At 51.5% G+C, this 23,013-nt stretch overlaps 1 protein-coding gene across 1 annotated transcript in view; it reads right to left on the bottom strand.

Moving 5' to 3' along the window:
- LOC140402429 (calpain-2 catalytic subunit-like) overlaps nucleotides 1-23,013 on the bottom strand; it is a 276,110-nt gene that overhangs the window by 232,118 nt on the left and 20,979 nt on the right. The window contains exons 3-4 of the mRNA XM_072490200.1: nucleotides 17,748-17,866; nucleotides 13,612-13,745 (exon numbers count right to left, since the gene is read on the bottom strand). Of these exons, the coding sequence (XP_072346301.1) occupies nucleotides 13,612-13,745; nucleotides 17,748-17,866 (253 nt within the window). The remainder of the gene's footprint in view (nucleotides 1-13,611; nucleotides 13,746-17,747; nucleotides 17,867-23,013) is intronic.

Here is a 23,013-nt window from a genome sequence, read left to right as displayed (position 1 = left end):
GATCACGGGGCTACTCACCCCCCACCCCTGCCGACTAGCCACCCCCTTTTTTAGGCCAGCCACGTGCCCGCGCCTCCCGCACCCTCCAGTCCCCCAGGCGGCGGACCCCCGCCCCTCCTCCCTCTTCTACCTCCAGCTCCTCTTTGACCAATACAGCAGCAACCCAGTACCCCCCCCCCCCCCACCCCACCCCCAGCCAGATCACCGTCCAGCCATTTTGCTCCCACCATTACACTCCCGTAAGTCAGCTGACTCCTGCTGACCCCGGCCAATTCCAGATTTTTATTAATTGAATTTAGATTCAGCTGCCATGATGGGATTCAAACCTCTCCCCAGAGCATTAGGGCCTCTGGAAGACATTACCACTGTGCCACCATCTCCCCCTCGACACTAAAAGTGTGGATCACCTTTCTGGACACATGGCCTGGTAGAAAGGGAGGCTTCACGCGAGGAACATTTGGCTTTGTCAGAAGAGGCCATGAGAATGGGAGGACGCTTAGTTTTTTTTATTTTAAAAATATATATATTTATTAAAGATTTTTAACACAATTATTTTCCCTTACAAACAATAACCGCCCCCCCCCCCCCCCCCATAACAAAAAAAACGAGAAATCGCGCAGAGCAAGATATATACATGACAAAATGAAATATTTACACAGCTTTGTACACTGGCCCTCACCCGTACAGCACAGAACAGGCCCTTCGGCCCACGATGTTGTGCCGAACCTTTGTCCTAGATTAATCATAGATTATCATTGAATTTACAGTGCAGAAGGAGGCCATTTGGCCCTTTGAGTCTGCACCGGCTCTTGGAAAGAGCACCCTCCCCAAACTCAACACCTCCACCCAACACCAAGGGCAATTTTGGACATTAAGGGCAATTTATCATTGGCCAATTCACCTAACCCGCACATCTTTGGACTGTGGGAGGAAACCGGAGCACCCGGAGGAAACCCACGCAGACACGGGGAGGACGTGCAGACTCCGCACAGACAGTGACCCAAGTCGGAATCGAACCTGGGACCCTGGATCTGTGAAGCAATTGTGCTATCCACAATGCTACCGTGCTGCCCCTAATCTTTGACTCCCCCAATTTCCCTCGCTGCCATCCTCTTACGGAGCTGGTGTGCCAGCATCCGACTAGCCTTTTCCCCATACTCGTAGGTCGCCCCCTGCGCTTTCCTCCACTGTGCCTCCGCCTTCCCTGTGGTCAACAGGTCAAACTCCATCTGGAACCGTCGTCTTTCCCCAAGTAATCTTTCCTCCGGGGCCTCTGCGTATCTCCTGTCCACTCCCAAAATCTCCCCCACTAACCTCTCCCTTTCCATACCCTCTGTCTTCTCCCTATGAGCCCTAATGGAAATTAGCTCTCCCCTGATCACCGCCTTCAACGCCTCCCACACCACCCCCACCCACACCTCCCTGTTGTCCTCCAAGTACCTTTCGATACACCCCCTCACCTTCCCACACACCACCTCGTCCGCCAGCAGTCCCACATCCAGCCGCCACAACGGGCGTTGGTCCCTCTCCTCTCCCAGCTCCAGTTCCACCCAGTGCGGGGTATGGTCCAAAACGGCTATAGGTGAATACACCGTCCCCTCCACCCTCGGGATGAGCGCCCTACCCAGAACAAAGAAATCTATCCGGGAGTAGGCTTTGTGTACATGGGAGAAGAAAGAAAATTCCCTGGCCTGCGGCCTTGCAAACCGCCATGGGTCCACTCCCCCCATCTGATCCATAAACCCCCTAAGTACTTTGGCCGCCGCCGGCCTCTTTCCAGTCCTTGATTTGGAGCGGTCCAGTGCTGGATCCAACACTGTATTGAAGTCCCCTCCCATTATCAGGCCTCCTATCTGCAGGTCCGGAATGCGCCCCAACATGCGCTTCATGAATCCTGCATCACCTCAGTTCGGGGCGTATACGTTTACCAACACCACCCACGTCCCTTGCAGCCTACCGCTCACCATTACATATCGCCCTCCATTGTCCGCTACAATAGTCTTGGCCTTGAATGACACCCGCTTTCCCACCAATATTGCCACCCCTCTATTCTTCGCGTCCAGTCCCGAGTGGAATACCTGTCCTACCCATCCCTTTCTTAGCCTGACCTGGTCCGCCACCTTCAGGTGTGTCTCTTGGAGCATGGCCACGTCCGCCTTCAGTCCCTTCAAGTGCGCGAACACTCGAGCCCTCTTCACCGGCCCATTCAGGCCCCTCACATTCCACGTTATCAGCCGGATTGGAGGGGCTCTCACCCCCTCCCCCCCCCCCCCACGCCCCGCCGACTAGCCATCTCCTTTTCTGGGCCAGTCCCGTGTCCACGCCTCCCTCACCCTCCAGTCCCCCAGAGGGGGGACCCCCGTCCCGGCCACCTCTTCTGTGTCCCATTCCCTTTCGGCCAGTGCAGCAGCAACCCTTCCCCCCCCACCCCCCCCCCCCCCCGTCTAGACCCCTGTCTAGCTTTTTTGCTCCCCCCATGTCACTCCCGTAAGTCAGCTGACGCCTGCTGACCACGGCTTCCCCCGCCGTCTCATTGACCTCCCCGCGTGGGAGTCTCCCAATCCATATGCATTCCTTCGTTGCCCTTACCGCCTTTCCAATCCCGCTCCGCCCCCTCTGGCGCAGCTCCTGTCGCGGCCTTGTCTCTCTCCCCCAGCCCATGTAACATTTCCTGCGCGTGATTGACCCCCTATATACAACAACCATCACACATCAAACCCCAAAACATCCCCCCCACCCTCACAAACCCTCAGTTAGAGTCCAACTTTTCGGCTTGTACAAAGGTCCACGCCTCTTCAGGCGTTTCGAAGTAATAGTGTTGGCCCTTGTATGTGACCCACAGTCGCGCTGGCTGCAGCATTCCGAATTTCACTTCTTTCCGGTACAACGCCGCTTTGGCCCGGTTGAAACCCGCTCTCCGCTTTGCAACCTCCGTGCTCCAGTCCGGGTATATTCGGATCTCTGCACTGTCCCACTTGCTGCTCCGCTCCTTCTTGGCCCATCTCAGGACCCACTCTCTGTCCGTGAACCGGTGGAACCTCACCACCATCGCCCTTGGCGGCTCATTTGCCTGGGGCTTCTTCGCCAGCACCCGATGTACCCCGTCCAACTCCAGCGGCCTCGAAGGGGCCTTCGTGCCCATCATCGCCTCGAGCATCGTGCCCGCGTATGCCCCGGCATCGGCCCCCTCCACTCCCTCAGGGAGACCCAGGATTCGCAGATTCTTTCTCCTCGACCTGTTCTCCAGGTCTTCGAGTCTTCCCGCCCACCTCTTGTGTAGCGCCTTGTTCTGCTCCACTCTCATCGCCAGGCCCACGAGCTCGTCCTCGTTCTGACTGACTCTTTTCTGTATCTCCTGGATCTTAGCTTCGTGGGCCTTCTGGGTGATCCCGAGTCCTTCAATTGCCGAAAGCATAGGCGCCAACATCTCCTTGCGCATCTCCTCGCGCTGCTCCTCGAAGCAGCGCTTGATGAACTCCTGCAGCTCCCCTTTGTCCCTGGCCGCCGCCATTTTGTTTTCTTTCCCTCGCGTCTCCCGTTGCTCCAGTGCCGCTCCTTTGGCCGTTACACTTCTGGTCCGTTTCATAGAAGTTGGAGGGGGACCTCTCTCTTCCCTTCCCCACGGGCTGCGTCAAAAAAAGTTCCATTGGGGCTCCCCTAACGAGCCCAAAAGTCCGTGGTAGCAGGAATTGCTGAATCGTGCGGCTTAGCTCCGCATAGCCGCAACCGGAAGTCGAGAGGGAATCCTTTTGGCAGTGTTCGCTTCACCAGTCTGCCCCAAAAAGTCTATGGAAACTCCTGAAAAAGGTCTGAGAGTCAGTTCCAGACGGGAGCTGCCGAATACGCGACCTACTCCTCCATGGCTGCAACCGGAAGCCTCGTCCCTGCTTCTTCAATGGCCTTGGTAGATCTTTTCACAGTTGTTCCCTCTGCTGCTAGAATTCACCTTTGATAGAGTCAAGTCAGATTGCAGCTTTAAGCTTGCCCTTCCCCCGCCTGCATGCTGGAAGAGGCCTTTGTCTATTGCTGCAGCTGAAGCCAAACCTTTTACTGTTTCTGCCAGGTCTGGTAGCCAAAAGACATAACATTCCTGGGGGACACTGTCAGGGAAATGCTGCAGTCTTCTTCCCACACCGGGAAATGTCAAACAAATGCCGTGGGGGCCCTGTAAAAGAGCCCAAAAGTCCGTTCCAAGCGTGAGCTACCGAATATGCGACCTAGCTCTGCATAGCCGCACCTGGACGTTCCATGGGAGGACGCTTACGTGTACTGTCAATGCTTATCGGGCCGAGTGGCCATTTTCTGTGCTGTTTCGTATCTTCTAGTAAGAAGTCTTACAACACCAGGTTAAAGTCCAACAGGTTTGTTTCGATGTCACTAGCTTTCGGAGCGCTGCTCCTTCCTCAGGTGAATGCAAAGGTATGTTCCAGAAATATATATATATAGACAGAACATACCTCTGCATTCACCTGAGGAAGGAGCAGCGCTCCGAAAGCTAGTGACATCGAAACAAACCTGTTGGACTTTAACCTGGTGTTGTAAGACTTCGTACTGTGCTCACCCCAGTCCAACGCCGGCATCTCCACTTCATCGTATCTTCTAGTACAGGAGGAGGCCCTTCGGCCCATTGTGAGTCTTTGAAAGTGCTATCAGGTTACTCATCGTGCAATCCCTCTCCAGACTCTGCTAACGTGTCCCGTTTCCAGTAACGATCAAGTTCCTTTTGTACGTCATTATTGAACCAGTCACCACCCTTTCTGGCAAGTGTATTCCAGATTGTACCATCCACCATCCCCCTCCAACAGCCAAGTCCCCCACCCGATCCATGTGATTGTGTGTAACACAGAGGTGTTATGTTACGGTTTTGAATAACTTTATGTCTGGTTTCAATGCAAAACATGTGCCCCGCAGGTACAATGACAAACTGGTTCCTCTGGTTTCACAGTGAGCGTTGTTCACATAAAGAGTCGGCTCCTGGTCTCAGGCAGATGTTCAGACAAGGAGAGAGGAGGAGGCTCATCAATTTAACCATTCCTCACTTTCTTTTGAAAATTGAATCACAATGATAAACCTCACGGATTTTCTCTCAATGACCCCCTCCACTCTCTCCCTCCATTCCCACCACCTCTCTGTGTGGAGTGTTAGGGTTATGTAGCGCACAAAGACTCCATGAGACGAATAGAGTGAAGTCGATGAGGCTTTATTAAGCGTGTCTGTTCCCCCGCAGCTCGATAGTAAACTGGCCTGCGGGGAAGACTCCTGCTTCTTATACTCCGCCTTCAGGGCGGAGCTTGAGGTCAACGGCCAACCAGGACCCGGGATCTGTCAGCCAATGACATTAGGGCTTCCAGTCCCACATGACCTCCAATACATACTACCACATTCACCCCTTGTCAAAAATGAACCCGGCGGGGTGATGCTTCGTATGGTGGTAAGGGTTTACAGGGCTGGTCCTGGGAGGACAAAACATTCACATGGCAATACAGTATTGGACAATTTCGTCCTGTTGCAACTATTTACAGAGGGTATGGGAAGAAAAGCAAAATGTTCTTGTGAACAGTCCATGTTTGTTTTACATCGACGCCACGAGTCGGTCGGGCGGTCTGGTCGTCCGTGTCGATCGCCTCGGCCCCGGCGGTGGTGGTGGTGCTTGTACTAGTGTTGTCGCCTCCAGGAGCCGTACGGTTTCAGCTCGGGTTTGATTCTTGGTCGGTGCTGAGGGGAGGGGAACCGATCCTCCTGGGAAGGGGGCGGTCGCCGGGTGCGGCGGTGGCAGGAAGGGGGGGGGTTGGGTTGATGGTGTCGGGGGGGGTGTGCGTGTTGCCGGCGGGCGCCAGATCCCGCAGGGAGACCGTGTCCTGTCGGCCGTCGGGGTACTCCACGTAGGCGTACTGGGGGTTCGCGTGGAGGAGGTGAACCCTTTCGACCAACGGGTCCGCCTTATGTGCCCGCACATGCTTTCGGAGCAGGATGGGTCCTGGGGCCGCCAGCCAGGTCGGCAGCGACGTTCCAGAGGAGGACCTCCTAGGGAAGACAAGGAGACGCTCATGTGGCGTTTGATTAGTGCTCGTACATAATAACGACCGGATGGAATGGAGAGCGTCCGGGAGGACCTCCTGCCACCTTGAAACTGGGAGGTCCCTGGACCGTAGGGCCAGCAGGACGGCCTTCCAGACCGTGCCGTTCTCCCTTTCTACTTGCCCGTTCCCCCGGGGGTTGTAGCTGGTCGTCCTGCTTGAGGCTATGCCCTTGCTGAGCAGGAACTGGCGCAGCTCGTCACTCATGAAAGAGGACCCCCTGTCGCTGTGGACGTATGCGGGGTAACCGAACAGTGTGAAGATGCTGTTCAGGGCTTTAATGACTGTGGCCGCGGTCATGTCAGAGCAGGGAATGGCAAAAGGGAAGCGGGAGTATTCGTCCACTACATTAAGAAAATATGCGTTGCGGTCGGTGGAGGGGCCCTTTGAAATCGAGACAGAGGCGTTCAAAGGGGCGGGAAGCCTTAATCAGGTGCGCTCCATCTGGCCTGAAAAAATGCGGCTTGCATTCCGCGCAGATGTGGCAGTCCCTTGTGACTGTACGGACCTCCTCTAAAGAGTATGGGAGATTGCGGGACTTGATGAAGTGGTAAAACCGAGTGACCCCCGGGTGGCAGAGGTCCTCGTGGAGGGTTTGGAGGCGGTTAATTTGTGCGTTGGCACATGTGCCGCGGCAATCTCTTGTTAAGAGGAAGAAGGAGGCCTATGTGAAGGTGAAGTGTGAAGTTTCGGTTGGGGCGATGGATAGTTACAAGGTAGCGAGGAAGGATCTAAAGAGAGAGCTAAGACGAGCCAGGAGGGGACATGAGAAGTATTTGGCAGGACGGATCAAGGAAAACCCAAAAGCTTTCTATAGGTATGTCAGGAATAAGCGAATGACTAGGGAAAGAGTAGGACCAGTCAAGGACAGGGATGGGAAATTGTGTGTGGAGTCTGAAGAGATAGGCGAGATACTAAATGAATATTTTTCGTCAGTATTCACTCAGGAAAAAGATAATGTTGTGGAGGAGAATGCTGAGCCCCAGGCTAATAGAATAGATGGCATTGAGGTACGTAGGGAAGAGGTGTTGGCAATTCTGGACAGGCTGAAAATAGATAAGTCCCCGGGACCTGATGGGATTTATCCTAGGATTCTCTGGGAGGCCAGGAAAGAGATTGCTGGACCCTTGGCTTTGATTTTTATGTCATCATTGGCTACAGGAATAGTGCCAGAGGACTGGAGGACAGCAAATGTGGTCCCTTTGTTCAAAAAGGGGAGCAGAGACAACCCCGGCAACTATAGACCGGTGAGCCTCACGTCTGTAGTGGGTAAAGTCTTGGTGGGGATTATAAGAGACAAGATTTATAATCATCTAGATAGGAATAATATGATCAGGGATAGTCAGCATGGCTTTGTGAAGGGTAGGTCATGCCTCACAAACCTTATTGAGTTCTTTGAGAAGGTGACTGAACAGGTAGACGAGGGTAGAGCAGTTGATGTGGTGTATATGGATTTCAGCAAAGCGTTTGATAAGGTTCCCCACGGTAGGCTATTGCAAAAAATACGGAGGCTGGGGATTGAGGGTGATTTAGAGATGTGGATCAGAAATTGGCTAGCTGAAAGAAGACAGAGGGTGGTGGTTGATGGGAAATGTTCAGAATGGAGTACAGTCACAAGTGGAGTACCACAAGGATCTGTTCTGGGGCCGTTGCTGTTTGTCATTTTTATCAATGACCTGGAGGAAGGCGCAGAAGGGTGGGTGAGTAAATTTGCAGACAATACTAAAGTCGGTGGTGTTGTCGATAGTGTGGAAGGATGTAGCAGGTTACAGAGGGATATAGATAAGCTGCAGAGCTGGGCTGAGAGGTGGCAAATGGAGTTTAATGTAGAGAAGTGTGAGGTGATTCACTTTGGAAGGAATAACAGGAATGCGGAATATTTGGCTAATGGTAAAGTTCTTGAAAGTGTGGATGAGCAGAGGGATCTAGGTGTCCATGTACATAGATCCCTGAAAGTTGCCACCCAGGTTGATAGGGTTGTGAAGAAGGCCTATGGAGTGTTGGCCTTTATTGGTAGAGGGATTGAGTTCCGGAGTCGGGAGGTCATGTTGCAGCTGTACAGAACTCTGGTACGGCCGCATTTGGAGTATTGCGTACAGTTCTGGTCACCGCATTATAGGAAGGACGTGGAGGCTTTGGAGCGGGTGCAGAGGAGATTTACCAGGATGTTGCCTGGTATGGAGGGAAAATCTTATGAGGAAAGGCTGATGGACTTGAGGTTGTTTTCGTTGGAGAGAAGAAGGTTAAGAGGAGACTTAATAGAGGCATACAAAATGATCAGGGGGTTGGATAGGGTGGACAGTGAGAGCCTTCTCCCACGGATGGATATGGCTGGCACGAGGGGACATAACTTTAAACTGAGGGGTAATAGATATAGGACAGAGGTCAGAGGTAGGTTCTTTACGCAAAGAGTAGTGAGGCCGTGGAATGCCCTACCTGCTACAGTAGTGAACTCGCCAACATTGAGGGCATTTAAAAGTTTATTGGATAAACATATGGATGATAATGGCATAGTGTAGGTTAGATGGCTTTTGTTTCGGTGCAACATCGTGGGCCGAAGGGCCTGTACTGCGCTGTATTGTTCTATGTTCTATGATAGGGCATCGGACGGCTCGTTCAGCTTTCCGGGACGATACAAAATCTCATAGTTGAAGGTGGAGAGCTCGATCCTCCACCTTAAGATTTTGTCGTTTTTGATTTTGCCCCGCTGTGCACTATCGAACATGAAGGCTACCGACCGTTGGTCCGTGAGGAGAGTGAATCTCCTGCCGGCCAGGTAATGCCTCCAATGTCGCACAGCTTCCACTATGGCTTGGGCTTCCTTTTCTACTGAAGAGTGGCGGATTTCTGAGGCGTGGAGGGTCCGGGAGAAAAAGGCCACGGGTCTGCCCGCTTGGTTAAGGGTGGCCGCTAGAGCTATGTCGGAGGCGTCGCTCTCGACCTGGAAGGGGAGGGACTCGTCGATGGCGCGCATCGTGGCCTTTGCGATATCCGCTTTGATGCGGCTGAAGGCCTGGCAAGCCTCTGTCGACAGAGGGAAGGTCGTGGTCTGTATTAGGGGGCGGGCCTTGTCTGCGTACTGGGGGACCCACTGGGCGTAGTACGAAAAGAACCCCAAGCAGCGTTTCAGGGCTTTTGGGCAGTGTGGGAGGGGAAATTCCATGAGTGCGCGCATGCGTTCGGGGTCGGGGCCTATTATCCCATTGCGCACTACGTAGCCCAGAATGGCTAGCCGGTCGGTGCTAAAAACGCACTTGTCCTCGTTGTACGTGAGGTTCAAGGCTTTGGCGGTCTGGAGGAATTTTTGGAGGTTGGCGTCGTGGTCCTGCTGATCGTGGCCGCAGATGGTTACATTGTCGAGATACGGGAACGTGGCCCGCAACCCATGTTGATCAACCATTCGGTCCATCTCCCGTTGGAAGACCGAGACCCCGTTTGTGACGCCAAAAGGGACCCGTAGGAAATGGTATAATCGCCCGTCTGCCTCGAAGGCTGTGTACTTGCGGTCACTTGGGCGGATGGGGAGCTGATGGTAGGCGGACTTGAGGTCCACGGTGGAGAAGACTTTATATTGGGCAATCCGATTGACCATGTCGGATATGCGGGGGAGAGGGTACGCGTCTAGTTGTGTGTACCTGTTGATGGTCTGGCTATAGTCAATGACCATCCTTTGTTTCTCCCCTGTCTTCACTACTACCACCTGCGCTCTCCAGGGACTATTACAGGCCTGGATTATGCCCTCCTTTAGTAGCCGCTGGACTTCGGACCGAATGAAGGTCCGGTCCTGGGCGCTGTACTGTCTGCTCCTAGTGGCGACGGGTTTGCAATCTGGGGGTGAGGTTCGCAAACAAGGACGGGGGTTGAACCTTGAGGGTTGCGAGGCCGCAGATAGTGAGTGGGGGTATGGGGCCGCCGAATTTGAACGTAAGGCTCTGTAGATTGCATTGGAAGTCTAATCCCAGCAAGGTGGGGAAGGACGTTTAGTTTGTAGTTTTTGAACTCCCTCCCCTGCACCGTTAGGGTAACTATGCAGAATCCCCGGATCTGTACGGAGTGGGATCCTGCAGCTAGGCAAATCTTTTGTGCGCTGGGACCGTGCGGAGCTCCCTCGCCGGGGACAGCGGTGGTCGGGGCCCAAGTAGGTGGCGCCGGCGGGTCAGGCGTGGGGCGCGGGGTGGGGGTTAGGGTGGCGTTAGGGACGCGGAAAACTCCCTCCTCTCCGTGGAGAGTGTTGGCCGTGACCCAAAGCGGTAGCGCCGGCGGCGGGTCATGCATGGGCTGCGGGGAGGGGGGTTGGGGAGCGTAGGCGGCGTGCAGGGCTCCCAGTTCTCCCGGGACCGCGGTGGTCGGGACCCAGAGCGGCTGCGCCTGTGTGTCGTACATGGCGTGCTGGGGGGGTTGGGGCGCGTAAACTGCTTGCAGGGCTCCCTGTGCTCCCGGGACGGCGGCGACCTCGCTGGACCGGCACACAACCGCATAATGGCCCTTTTTCCCGCAGCTTTTGCAGATAGCTGCGCGGGCCGGGCAGCGCTGTCGGGGGTGTTTCGCCTGGCCGCAGAAATAACAGCGGGTGCCCCCGGTGCGACTCGGCGTTTGGACCGCGCAAGCCTGTGGGGTGTCCGGGGGGGGGGGGGGGGCGGTAGGGGGTTTGCCGCGACGGGTACGTACGGGGCCCAATGGGTTGCCGCGCGGTCGGGGCCGTAGGCGCGGGTATTACGCGCGGCCACGTCTAGGGAGGCTGCTAAGGCCCGTACCTCTGAGAGTCCTAGCGAATCTTTTTCTAGAAGTCTTTGGCGGATTTGGGAGGATTGCATACCTGCCACAAAAGCATCGCGCATTAACATGTCCGTGTGTTCGTTTGCGTTCACCGACGGGCAGCTGCAGGCTCGTCCCAAAATCAGCAGCGCGGCGTAGAACTCGTCCATCGATTCTCCGGGAGCTTGCCGTCTCGTCGCGAGCTGGTAGCGAGCGTAGATTTGGTTAACTGGGCGAACGTAGAGACTTCTCAGTGCTGCGAACGCCGTCTGGAAATCGTCCGAGTCTTCGATGAGGGAGAAAATCTCCGTGCTCACCCTCGAGTGCAGGACCTGCAGTTTTTGGTCTTCTGAGACTCGGTCGGTGGTCGTTCTGAGGTAGGCCTCGAAGCAAGTCTGCCAGTGCTTGAAGGCTGCTGCCGCGTTCACTGCGTGGGGGCTGATCCTCAGGCATTCTGGAATGATCCTGAGCTCCATAGTCCTTTTTAGGCACGCTTAATAAATTGTAGCGCACAAAGACTCCATGAGACGAATAGAGTGAAGTCGATGAGGCTTTATTAAGCGTGTCTGTTCCCCCGCAGCTCGATAGTAAACTGGCCTGCGGGGGAAGACTCCGGCTTCTTATACTCCGCCTTCAGGGCGGAGCTTGAGGTCAACAGCCAACCAGGACCCGGGATCTGTCAGCCAATGACATTAGGGCTTCCAGTCCCACATGACCCCCAATACATACTACCACAGGTTATAAATGCAAAGGCGTGCGTCCACACATAAACACGTGTGTTAATGTGTGTGTGCGCATGGGGTGGCACAGTGGTCAGCACTGCTGCCTCACAGCGCCAGGGACCCAGGTTCAGTTCCAACCTTGGGTCACTGTGCGGAGTCTGCACGTTCCCCTCGTGTCTGCGTGGATTTCCTCCGGGTGCTCCGGTTTCCTCCCACGGTCCAAAGACGTGCAGGTTAGGTGGGATTTGGGATTCTGGAAATAGGGCAGGGGAGGGGGCCGAGGTTAGGGTGCTCTGTCAGAGGGTTTGTGCAGGCTCGATGGGCTGAATGGCCACCTTCTGTACCATAGCACTTCTAAGGTTCTATGCATGCACATGTGTGTGTGTGCACGTACACACATGTGTATCCGTATGCATGCACATATTTGTGTGTGTGTGTGCACATGTGTATGTCCGTATGTACGCTCCGTATGCTTCTAACCCCGTGCTGTACCTGTGATGGAAGTGTTTGATGGGGACAGTGTAGAGGGAGCTTTACTCTGTATCTAACCCCGTGCTGTACCTGTCCTGTGAGTGTTTGATGGGGACAGTGTAGAGGGAGCTTTACTCTGTATCTAACCCTGTGTTGTACTTGTCCTGGGAGTGTTTGATGGGGACAGTGTAGAGGGAGCTTTACTCTGTCTCTAGCCCCGTGCTGTACCTGGCCTGGGAGTGTTTGATGGGGACAGTGGAGAGGGAGCTTTACTCTGTATCTAATCCCGTGCTGTACCTGTCCTGGGAGTGTTTGATGGGGACAGTGTAGAGGGAGCTTTACTCTGTATATAACCCTGTGCCGTACCTGTCCTGGGAGTGTTTGATGGGGACAGTGTAGAGGGAGCTTTACTCTGTATCTAATCCCATGCTGTACCTGTCCTGGGAGTGTTTGATGGGGACTGTGTAGAGGAAGTTTTACTCTGTATCTAACCCCGTGCTGTACCTGTCCTGGGAACTTTTGATGGGGACAGTGTAGAGGGAGCTTTACTCTGTATCTAACCCCGTGCTGTACCTGTCCTGGGAGTGTTTGATGGGGACAGTGTAGAGGGAGCTTTGCTCTGTAACTATCCCCGTGCTGTACCTGTCCCGCAAGTGTTTGATGGGGACAGTGTAGAGGGAGCTTTACTCTGTTTCTAACCCCATGCTGTACCTGTCCTGGGAGTGTTTGATGGGGACAGTGTAGAGGGAGCTTTACTCTGTATCTAGCCCCGTGCTGTACCTGGCCTGGGAGTGTTTGATGGGGACAGTGGAGAGGGAGCTTTACTCTGTATCTAACCCCGTGCTGTACCTGTCCTGGGAGTGTTTGATGGGGACAGTGTAGAAGGAGCTTTACTCTGTTTCTAACCCCATGCTGTACCTGTCCTGGGAGTGTTTGATGGGGACAGTGCAGAGGGAGCTTTACTCTGTCTCTAGCCCCGTGCTGTACCTGGCCTGGGAGTGTTTGATGGGGACAGTGGAGAGGGAGCTTTACTCTGTATCTAATCCCGTGCTGTATCTGTCCTGGGAGTGTTTGATGGGGACAGTGTAGAGGGAGCTTTACTCTGTATATAACCCTGTGCCGTACCTGTCCTGGGAGTGTTTGATGGGGACAGTGTAGAGGGAGCTTTACTCTGTATCTAACCCCATGCTGTACCTGTCCTGGGAGTGTTTGATGGGGACTGTGTAGAGGAAGTTTTACTCTGTATCTAACCCCGTGCTGTACCTGTCCTGGGAACTTTTGATGGGGACAGTGTAGAGGGAGCTTTACTCTGTATCTAACCCTGTGCTGTACCTGTCCTGGGAGTGTTTGATTGGGACAGTGTAGAGGGAGCTTTACTCTGTATTAAACCCCGTGCTGTACCTATCCTGCAAATGTTTGATGAGGACAGTGTAGAGGGTGAAATATGTTTATCTGAGAATGGCTTTGCCAAGCGTTGAGACCGGGAATATAAAATCTGCTTCGAAGGTTTTGAAACATATTTAACAGCATTCTTTCACTAAACGACAGCAAAGCCAGCTTGATATGGAAGGAAATTTGATTCCTACTTGGCGTAAGCCTTCTCCAGGAGAGCACTCCAGAGCTCATTCCGTGAGGATGAAATTGTGAAGACCAGCTTCTGATCCATGGTTGGTAGTTTATCATCGACGACAACCTCCACCCATTTCCCATACTGCCAGAACTGGGAGCCAGCCGGGAAGAAGAGAAAGTCCAGTGTCGTTATTGCAACACAATCCTTCCGAACAAGTGTGCATCACCCTCACCCCCACCCTCACCCCCACCCCCACCCTCACCCCCACACTCACCCCCACCCCATCCTCACCCTCACCCCCACACTCACCCTTTTCACCCACCCCCATCTTCACCCCACCCTCACCCCCACACTCACCCTCAGCCACCAACCTCACCCCCATTCTCAACCTCACCCCTAGCCTCAACCCCACCCTCAACCTCATCCTACACTCACTCCCCACTCCGACCCTCAACCTCACCCCCCACTCTCGCTCCCACTCTCACCCCCACCCCCACCCTCACCCTCCCCTCACCCCCACATCATCCCCACCCTCACCTTCACCTTCACTCCCCACCCTCACCCCCGTCTTTATCCTCACCCTCACTCCACTCTCACCCTCACCCCCACCCTCATCCCCCACCCGCTTCCCCCACCCTCATGCCAACCCTCAAGCCCCACCTTCATGCCCACCCACATCCACACCCTCATCTCCCATCCTCACAACTACCCTCATCCCCACCCTCATCCCACACTCACATTCATCCCCCACGCTCGAGGAGGGTTTGTCGACTGAGTCAGTCTGGGTGGAAGTCAGAAACAAGAAAGGAGCAGTCACTTTATTGGGTGTTGTCTGTAGACCCCCCAATAGCAGCAGAGAGATGGAGGAACAGATTGGGCGGCTGATCTTGGAAAGGTGCAGAAGTAACAGAGTTGTTGTCATGTTGTCCCTAATATTGACTGGAACTTCCTTACTGCAAATGGTTTGGTTGGAGCAGATTTTGTCAGGTGTGTTCAGGAAGGATTCCTGACTCAATATGTAGATAGGCCGACTAGAGGGCAAGCCATATTGGACTTGGTGCTCGGCAACGAACCAGGCCAGGTGTCAGATGTCTCGCTGAGAGAGCATTCTGGTGACAGTTCCACAAGTCCTTGACCTTTACCATAGTCATGGAGAGAGATAGGAACACGCAGTATGGGAAGGTATTTAATTGGGGGAGGGGAAATTATACTGCCATTAGACAGGAGCTGAGGAGCATAAAGTGGGAACAATTGTTCTCGGGGAAATGCACAACAGTAATGTGGGGGTTGTTTAAGGAGCACTTGCTGCGAGTGCTGGATAGTTTTGTCCCACTGAGACGAGGAAGGAATAGTAAGGAGCCTTGGATGACAAGAAAAGTGGAGCTTCTAGTCAAGAGGAAGAAGGAAGCTTACGTAAGGTTGAGGAAGCAAGGATCTGGCATGGCTCTAGAGGGTTACAAGGTCGCCAGGAAGGAACTTAAAAATGGACTTAAGAGAGCTAGAAGGGAGCATGAAAAAGCCCTGGCAGGAAGGATTAGGGAAGACCCCAAGGAGTTCTACACTTATGTGAGAAATAAGAGGATGATCAGAGTGAGAGTAGGGCCGATCAGGGATAGTGGAGGGAACTTGTGCCTAGAGTCTGAGGAGATGGGGTGGCCCGAAATGAATATTTTGCTTCAGTGTTCACTAGAGAGGGACTTTGTTGCTCGTGAGAACAGCGTGAACCAGGTTAATCGGCTCGAACAGGTTGATATTAAGGAGGATGTACTGGAAATTTTGAAAAGCATCAGGATAGATAAGTCCCCTGGGCCAGACGGGATATACCCAAGGTTAGTATGGGAAGCGAGGGAGGAGATTTCTGCGCCATTGGCGATGATCTTTGCGTCCTCACTCTCCACTGGAGTAGTTCGGATGATTGGAGGGAGGCGAATGTTGTTCCCCTGATCAAGAGAGGGAATAGGGAAATCCCTGGGAATTACAGACCCATCAGTCTTACGTCTGTGGTGAGCAAAATATTGGAAAGGATTCTGGTAGGATTTATGATTATTTTGGAAAACATAGTTTGATTAAAGATAGTCAGCAAGGCTTTGTGAGGGGCAGGTCATGCCTCACAAGCCTCATTGAATTCTTTGAGGATGTGATGAGACACATTGATGAAGGTCGGGCAGAGGATGTGGTGTATATGGATTTCAGTAAGGCATTTGATAAGGTTCCCCATGGTAGGCTCATTCAGAAAGTTAGGGGAGCATGGGATACAGGGAAATTTGGCTGTCTGGATACAGAATTGGCTGGTCGAAAGAAGACAGTGAGTGGTAGTGGATGGAAAGTATTCCGCCTGGAGTATAATTTCCCCCAATTAAATACCTTCCCATACTGCGTATTCCTATCTCTCTCCATGACTATGGTGTCCCGCAGGGATCTGTTCTGGGACCTCTGCTCTTTGTGATTTTGATAAATGATTTGGATGAGGAAGTGGAAGGGTGGATTAGTAAGTTTGCCAATGACACAAAGGTTGGTGGAGTTGTAGATAGTGTCGAGAGCTGTTGCATGTTTGTGGGCAGCACGGTAGCATTGTGGTTAGCACCATTGCTTCACAGCTCCAGGGTCCCAGGTTCGATTCCGGCTTGGGTCACTGTCTGTGTGGAGTCTGCACGTTCTCCCCGTGTGTGCGTGGTTTTCCTCTGGGTGCTTCGGTTTCCTCCCACAGTCCAAAGATGTGCAGGTTAGGTTGACTGGCCATGATAAATTGCCCTTAGTGTCCAAAATTGCTCTTAGTGTTGGGTTGGGTTATGGGGATAGGGTGGAGGTGTTGACCTTGGGTAGGGTGCTCTTTCCAAGAGCCGGTGCAGGCTAGATGGGCTGAATGGCCTCCTTCTGCACTGTAAATTCTATGATAATCTATAATGTTACAACAGGACATTGACAGGATGGAGAGCTGGGCTGAGAAGTGGCAAATGGAGTTCAACCTAGATAAATGTGAAGTGATTCATTTTGGAAGGTCGAATTTGAATGCTGAATACAGGGTTAAAGGAAGGATTCTTGGAAGTGTGGAGGAACAGAGGGATCTTGGGGTCCATGTACATAGATCCTCAAAGTTGCCACCAAGGTTGAGAAGGTTGTTAAGAAGGCGTATGGTGTGTTGGCTTTCATTAACAGGGGGATTGAGTTTAAGAGCCACGAGGTTTTGCTGCAGCTTTATAAAACCCTAGTTAGACCACACTGGGAATATTGTGTCCAGTTCTGGTCGCATCATTAGAGGAAAGGTATGGATGCTTTGGAGAGGGTGCAGAGGAGATTTACCAGGATGCTGCCTGGACTGGAGGGCATGTCTTATGAAGAAAGGTTGAGGGAGCTAGGGCTATTCCCACTGGAGCGAAGAAGGAAGAGAGGTGACTTGATAGAGGTGTACAAGGTGATGAGAGGCATGGATAGAGTGGATAGCCAGAGACTTTGCCCCAGGGTGGAAATGGCTGTCATGAGGGGACATAATTTTAAAGTGATTGGAGGAAGGTATCGGGGAGATGTCAGAGGTAGGTTCTTTACACAGAGAGTGGTGGGTGTGTGGAAAGCACTGCCAGCAGAGGTGGTGGAGTCAGAGTCATTAGGGACATTTAAGCGACTCTTGGACAGGCACATAGACAGCAGTAAATTGAAGGTTAAGTTGATCTTAGATTAGAATAAATGGTCGGCATAACATAGTGGGCTGTACTGTGCTGTCCTGTGCTGTATGTTCGATGAACTCACACACACATGAACTCACACACACACGCAGACACACATTAATTCACTCACATGCACACACACACACATGCACTGCACACATACACATTCACACACATGCATATATAGAAACACAGATGCACTTTCATACTTTGTCATACACACACTTACAACATACACATATAATCAGGTGTGCACACATAAAGACAGTCACAAGCAAATGTACAAATATGGACACACTCTCGTGCAAACACACCCATGCATAAACATGTGTGCTCACTTGAACATATGGAGACACAAATGTACAAATGGAGATCCCCTCTCATGCACACGTGCCCACACACAGACACGCACACATGGTCATATAGAAACACAGACACATAATTGTAGCTCTGGTGCCTCCTGCGGATGGGATTAATCCCAGACACGTACCCGAAAGCGGAAGATCCCAGCGTACATCTTCTGGAAACTCTGGTCACTGGGAACCACATATGCGAAGAGATTTTCATCCAGTGTCAGTGAGGACATGGCCGCCAGGAACCAGCAGTCACCTGAGGGGAGTGAGAGAGAGTGAGAGAGCGAGAGAGAGAGTGTGTGTGAGAGAGGGAGAGATTGAGAGAGTGTGAGATAGAGAGAGAGTGAGAGTGTGAGAGAGAGTGAGACAGAGATAGAGAGAGTGTGAGAGATAGAGAGTGAGAGAGAGTGTGTGAGAGAGAGAGAGTGAGAGTGTGTGAGAGAGAGTATGTGAGAGACAGAGTGTGAGACAGAGATAGAGAGCATGTGAGAGATAGAGAGAGTGTGAGAGAGAGTGTGTGGGAAAGTGTGAGAGAGAGAGAGAGTGTGTGAGAGAGAGTGTGTGATGGTGTGAGTGAGAGTGAGAGAATGAGCGATTGAGAGTGAGAGAGATAGTGTGAGAGATTGAGAGTGAGAGGGAGAGAGTGAGAGAGATAGATAGAGATAGATAGAGAGAGTGTGTGTGTGTGAGAGAGAGAGAGAGCAGCTAACACACAGCAGGTCAGTCAGTATCTGAATGAACAAAACAACAGAGCAATATGTCTGTTGGAAGCTGCCAAACTTCACATTCGCCTGTGTGAATATAGGAGGCCATTCAGCCCCTCAAGCCCTGTTCTGCTATTCAATTAGATCATGGCACACTTGTACCTTGCACCAATTACCCACCTTCGTCAATTTAAACCTCCGGTTTAGCATTTTGTTTATTTTAATATTAGTTTAGAGTACCCAATTCATTTTTTCCAATTAAGGGGCAATTTAGCGTGGCCAATCCACCTGCCCTGCACATTTTTGGGTTGTGGGGGTGAAAGCCACGCAGACACGGGGAGAATGTGCAAACTCCACACAGACAGTGACCCAGAGCCGGGATCAAACCTGGGACCTCGGCGACGTGAGGCAACAGGGCTAACCCACTGCGCCACCGTACTACCCTAGGTTTAGCATTTTCAAGGGCAGCATGTGGCACAGTGGGTTAGCGCTGCTGCCTCACGGCGCTGAGGTCCCAGGTACGATCCCGGCTCTGGGTCACTGTCTGTGTGGAGTTTGCTCATTCTCTCCGTGTTTGCGTGGGTCTCACCCCCACAACCCAAAAATGTGCAGGGTAGGTGGATTGGCCACGGTAAATTGCCCCTTAATTAAAAAAAAAAGAATTGGGTACTCTAAATAAAAGTGTGGTGGACTAGACCAGGTCCAGTACTCTGACTGGTAACCTGCTGCTCCCTTATGCTTGGGACATCCGTTCTCGAAGACGCTTAGCAGGGACATCCTCAGAGTCCCGATATGTTTCGAATCTCCTTGATTTACTGCCTCTGAGTGGTGAGGGTACAGGGCCGGGACGGGTCCTGTGCTGTGGTTGATGTCATGTTCCCCCTCCCCATCTGTCAAAGGGTGGAGGGTGTGTGTCAGAGGATCACAGGCCCATGGCTGTGTCATAGAGACATAAGAGGTCCACAGCACAGAAAAGCCCCTTCAGCCCATCGCATCTGTGCCGGTCAAAAACAGCCACCTAAGTCCTTTTTACCCTGAGACCCTCTGCTCCCGGTCATTTTCCCTTCCTTACCCTGTCTCGGATAGTCTGTTGGGGGCCGCTGGCTGCACTGACTATAATCCGAATCTATTGCTTGAATATTTGCTGGTCCTCTCTATACAGACAAGTAGAATGGTGATCATTCTGTACTGTAGCTGAGGTTGGTGCTGTGTTGCGGTTTGTGGTGTATGTAAAATATCCTCTTGGAACTGATGTTCTCACGCATTTTCTTTTCAATTTTTAATTTATTTTATGATGGGGTTAAAGAATCAGTGATTGGTTCCTGCAGGGGTACAGACGGGTCTGGTGTCCAAGGGGAGGGCGTCACAAGATGCTATTGATGCCTCTGGTGATGCTGGTGTTGAGGGAGATGTGCGCTGGTGAGCGCCCAAACATGGCGTGAAGATGTTACCATGGATTCTCGTGGTTGCTGTGAGCAATCGTGGGAATGTGTTGTAGCCACCTAAAATGGCTGATTCCCTATTAATTTGGCCAAAACCCGATATAAAATGGCTAACCGAAAAGGCTGATGGGAAAAGCAGCCAACAGGACACAAACGGACAGCTGCAGACAAAATAGCGTATTCGGCTCTGGGGAAGTCAGCCCAGATCGATACCTACGACTATTAGCAGCACATCAACACAGACATCTGCAGTTTAATCGGCTATCCCTGGGAACAATTGCAACATATTAGCAATTGAATGCCGGGCCAGACCTCTCGCCGCCAGCAGTGGCCGAAACAAAGACAGGTGAACGACCACCCCCCGATCGAGGAATCGCCCCATTATTGGAGCATATCGAACCCAGTGATTGGGAACAAGGCCAACCACTTGGGACTCAGGGTCAAGGGCCGCCCCGAGAGGCGGGAAGCCCATGGCCCCTATAAAAATAGGGGCCAAGTTCAGATCTCTCTCTCTCTCCCTTCTTCTCCTGCTCGCAACCTTCGCAAGAACATCGACCAGAAACAGTAAGTTTGACTCCAGCGATCGCTACCCGATAGAGACTCCTAGCCATCGACCCGTATCAGCCTTTTGAATCCTGCAGGCCAGACCCAATTCGATAAACCATTCGTTTCCCTGACCTGGTGGGCCAGTCTTAAAGTTAAGTATTGGCCAGCAGTGGTAGGTTTTGATATAGACAGTAGGATTATTGTACAAGCATTTAATGTTGTACATAATAAATGACCGTTGATTTCAATCTTACTAAGCGGTGTGCTGACTTATTAATCATAACTCGAGCTTGAACCACTTGGCGGTATCAGAAAGATACCTGGCGACTCGTGAGCAAAGGTGACATAATCAGAGCTAATAAACTACGGCTAATAAGAGCAACAGTGTGCACCTTTTTACCATGTTTTATTTTCACAGTAATTTCATTGCAGTGTTGATGCAAGCCCAGTTGTGATACTAATAAAGATGATTATTATTATGGCCTTATCCTCTTCTCTAGAGGTGCGTGTGGAAGCACGGTTGTAAGCATTGCTCCCTCAGAGCGCCAGGGACCTGGGTTCAATTCCAGCCTGGGGTGACTGTGTGGAGTTTTCACATTCTCCCCATGTCTGTGTGAGTTTCCTCCGGGTGCTCGGGTTTCCTCCCACAGTCCAAAGATGTGCAGGTTAGGTGGATTGGCCGTGATAAATTGATCCTTACTATCCAAAGATGTGCGGGTTATAATAATAATCATAATAATCCTTTTATTGACACTGCAATGAAGTTACTGTGAAAAGCCCCTAGTCGCCACATTCCGGCGCCTGTTCAGGTACACAGAGGGAGAATTCAGAATTCTCAGCTGGTACGGGAATTGAACCCGCGCTGCTGGCCTTGTTCTGCATCACAAACTAGCTGTCTAGCCCATTGAGCTAAATAGGTGGGGTTACGGGGATAGGGTGGAGGAATGGGCCTAGGTAGAGTGCTCCTTTGGAGGGTCAATGCAGAACCGATGGGCCAAATGGCCTCCTTTTGCACTGTAGGGATTCCATGGACTCTAGTGTCTTTTATCAATGCTCATCCTTTTACAGTTTCCTTTCGAAGGAACTAAAGACTTTACGGGATATTTATTTTTCAATCCTGTCAAACCTGAAGACAAGATTTGGAATGGCGATCACCTCATTCCCTCCAATGCCAAATTGTGTTTCTGATTTGTGTCCTGGGAGTGTCCCTTTTAGAAAGGTTTTTGTAGGGCAGGCCGGTGGCACAGTGGTTAGCACTGGGACTACGGCACTGAGGACCCGGGTTAGCATCCCGGCCCTGGATCACTGTCCGTATGGAGTTTGCACATTCTCCCCGTGTCTGCGTGGGTTTCACCCTGCAACCCAAACATTTGCAGGAGAGATGGATTGGCCACGCTAAATTGCCCTTTAATTGGAAAAAAAAATAATTGGGTACTCTAAATTTATAGAAAAAAAAGGTTTTTATCTTAGCACAGGGCTTCAGTGATGTCATTTTGGGGATGCAGCTGAGCTGTGGCTGTGTGAGATTTCTGATTTCGCCTTCATTTTGATTTGACTGCTGTGGACTTCAGACAGAGAAAGTAAGTGTTTTGGCCTGTCTCTCTCTATTTTCATTTTTAAGAGTTGTTCCAGAAAAAAAAACATTGATTAAAGCTACCTACTTTGGTCACTTAAAATATAGAGTTTGGTTTCCGGAAGGGTTTAAACCTGCTGGTGATACCAGGGTCCAAATCTCAGGGAAAGCTAGTCTTATTCAAATGAGACTGTAGCATGCTGGGCCATGCCCTTAAAAAGCTTTTTTAGGGGGGGGCAGCACGGTGGTGCAGCGATTAGCACTGCTGCCTCACAGCGTCGAGGTCCCAGGTTCAATCCCGGCTCTGGGTAACTGTATATGTGTAGTTTGCACATTCTCCCTGTGTTTGCATGGGTTTCGCCCCCACAACCCAAAGATGCGCAAGGTAGGTGGATTGACCACAGTAAATTGCCCTTAATTGGAAAAAAAATCTGCTGGTGAGACAGGGTCAGAATCTCAGGGAAAGCCAGTCTTATTCAAGTGAGAATGCAAAGTGTTGGGCCATGCCCTTGAAAAGGTTTTTTTGCTTTATGGGATTTTGTTTTTGAATTGGAACAGTTAAGGGGTATTCATTAAGTATTATACATTACATAGATTGCTGTAGCTGAGGGGTGTCTTTATGTTTGTAATTTATAAAAATTCTTGGTGTTTTTATATATATATATATATATATATATAACTAAGTTCTTAGAATAAAGCTTGCTTTGATTAAAGTGTCTCGGAAGACTGTTGAATCACACCTCAAGTGAAGGCTCCTGTGCTCACCCGAGCCAAATTCAACAAAAGGTTATAGGACAGGTGAACTCCATAATACACTTTGGAGATTTTAAATGTTGGCCCATAACATTTGACTGAAGTATCCCTTACAGGATGAGCATTGTATTCAGATCCATACTCCACCCTGGCCAAATGTTTTTCTAGCACATTTTGTTATCTTTCCACACAGCTGGGGCTGTTTAGCACAGGGCTCAATCGCTGGCTTTGAAAGCAGACCAAGCAGGCCAGCAGCACGGTTCAATTCCCATAACAGCCTCACCGAACAGGCGCCGGAATGTGGCGACTAGGGGCTTTTCACAGTAACTTCATTGAAGCCTACTTGTGACAATAAGCGATTTTCATTTCATTTTTCAGCTGATTT

The sequence above is a fragment of the Scyliorhinus torazame genome, chromosome 25 (genome assembly GCF_047496885.1).
Source record: "Scyliorhinus torazame isolate Kashiwa2021f chromosome 25, sScyTor2.1, whole genome shotgun sequence".
Classification (NCBI taxonomy): Eukaryota; Metazoa; Chordata; class Chondrichthyes; order Carcharhiniformes; family Scyliorhinidae; genus Scyliorhinus; species Scyliorhinus torazame.
The sequence above is the reverse complement of the archived record's forward strand: the minus strand, read 5'-3'. Positions and strand labels throughout refer to the sequence as shown.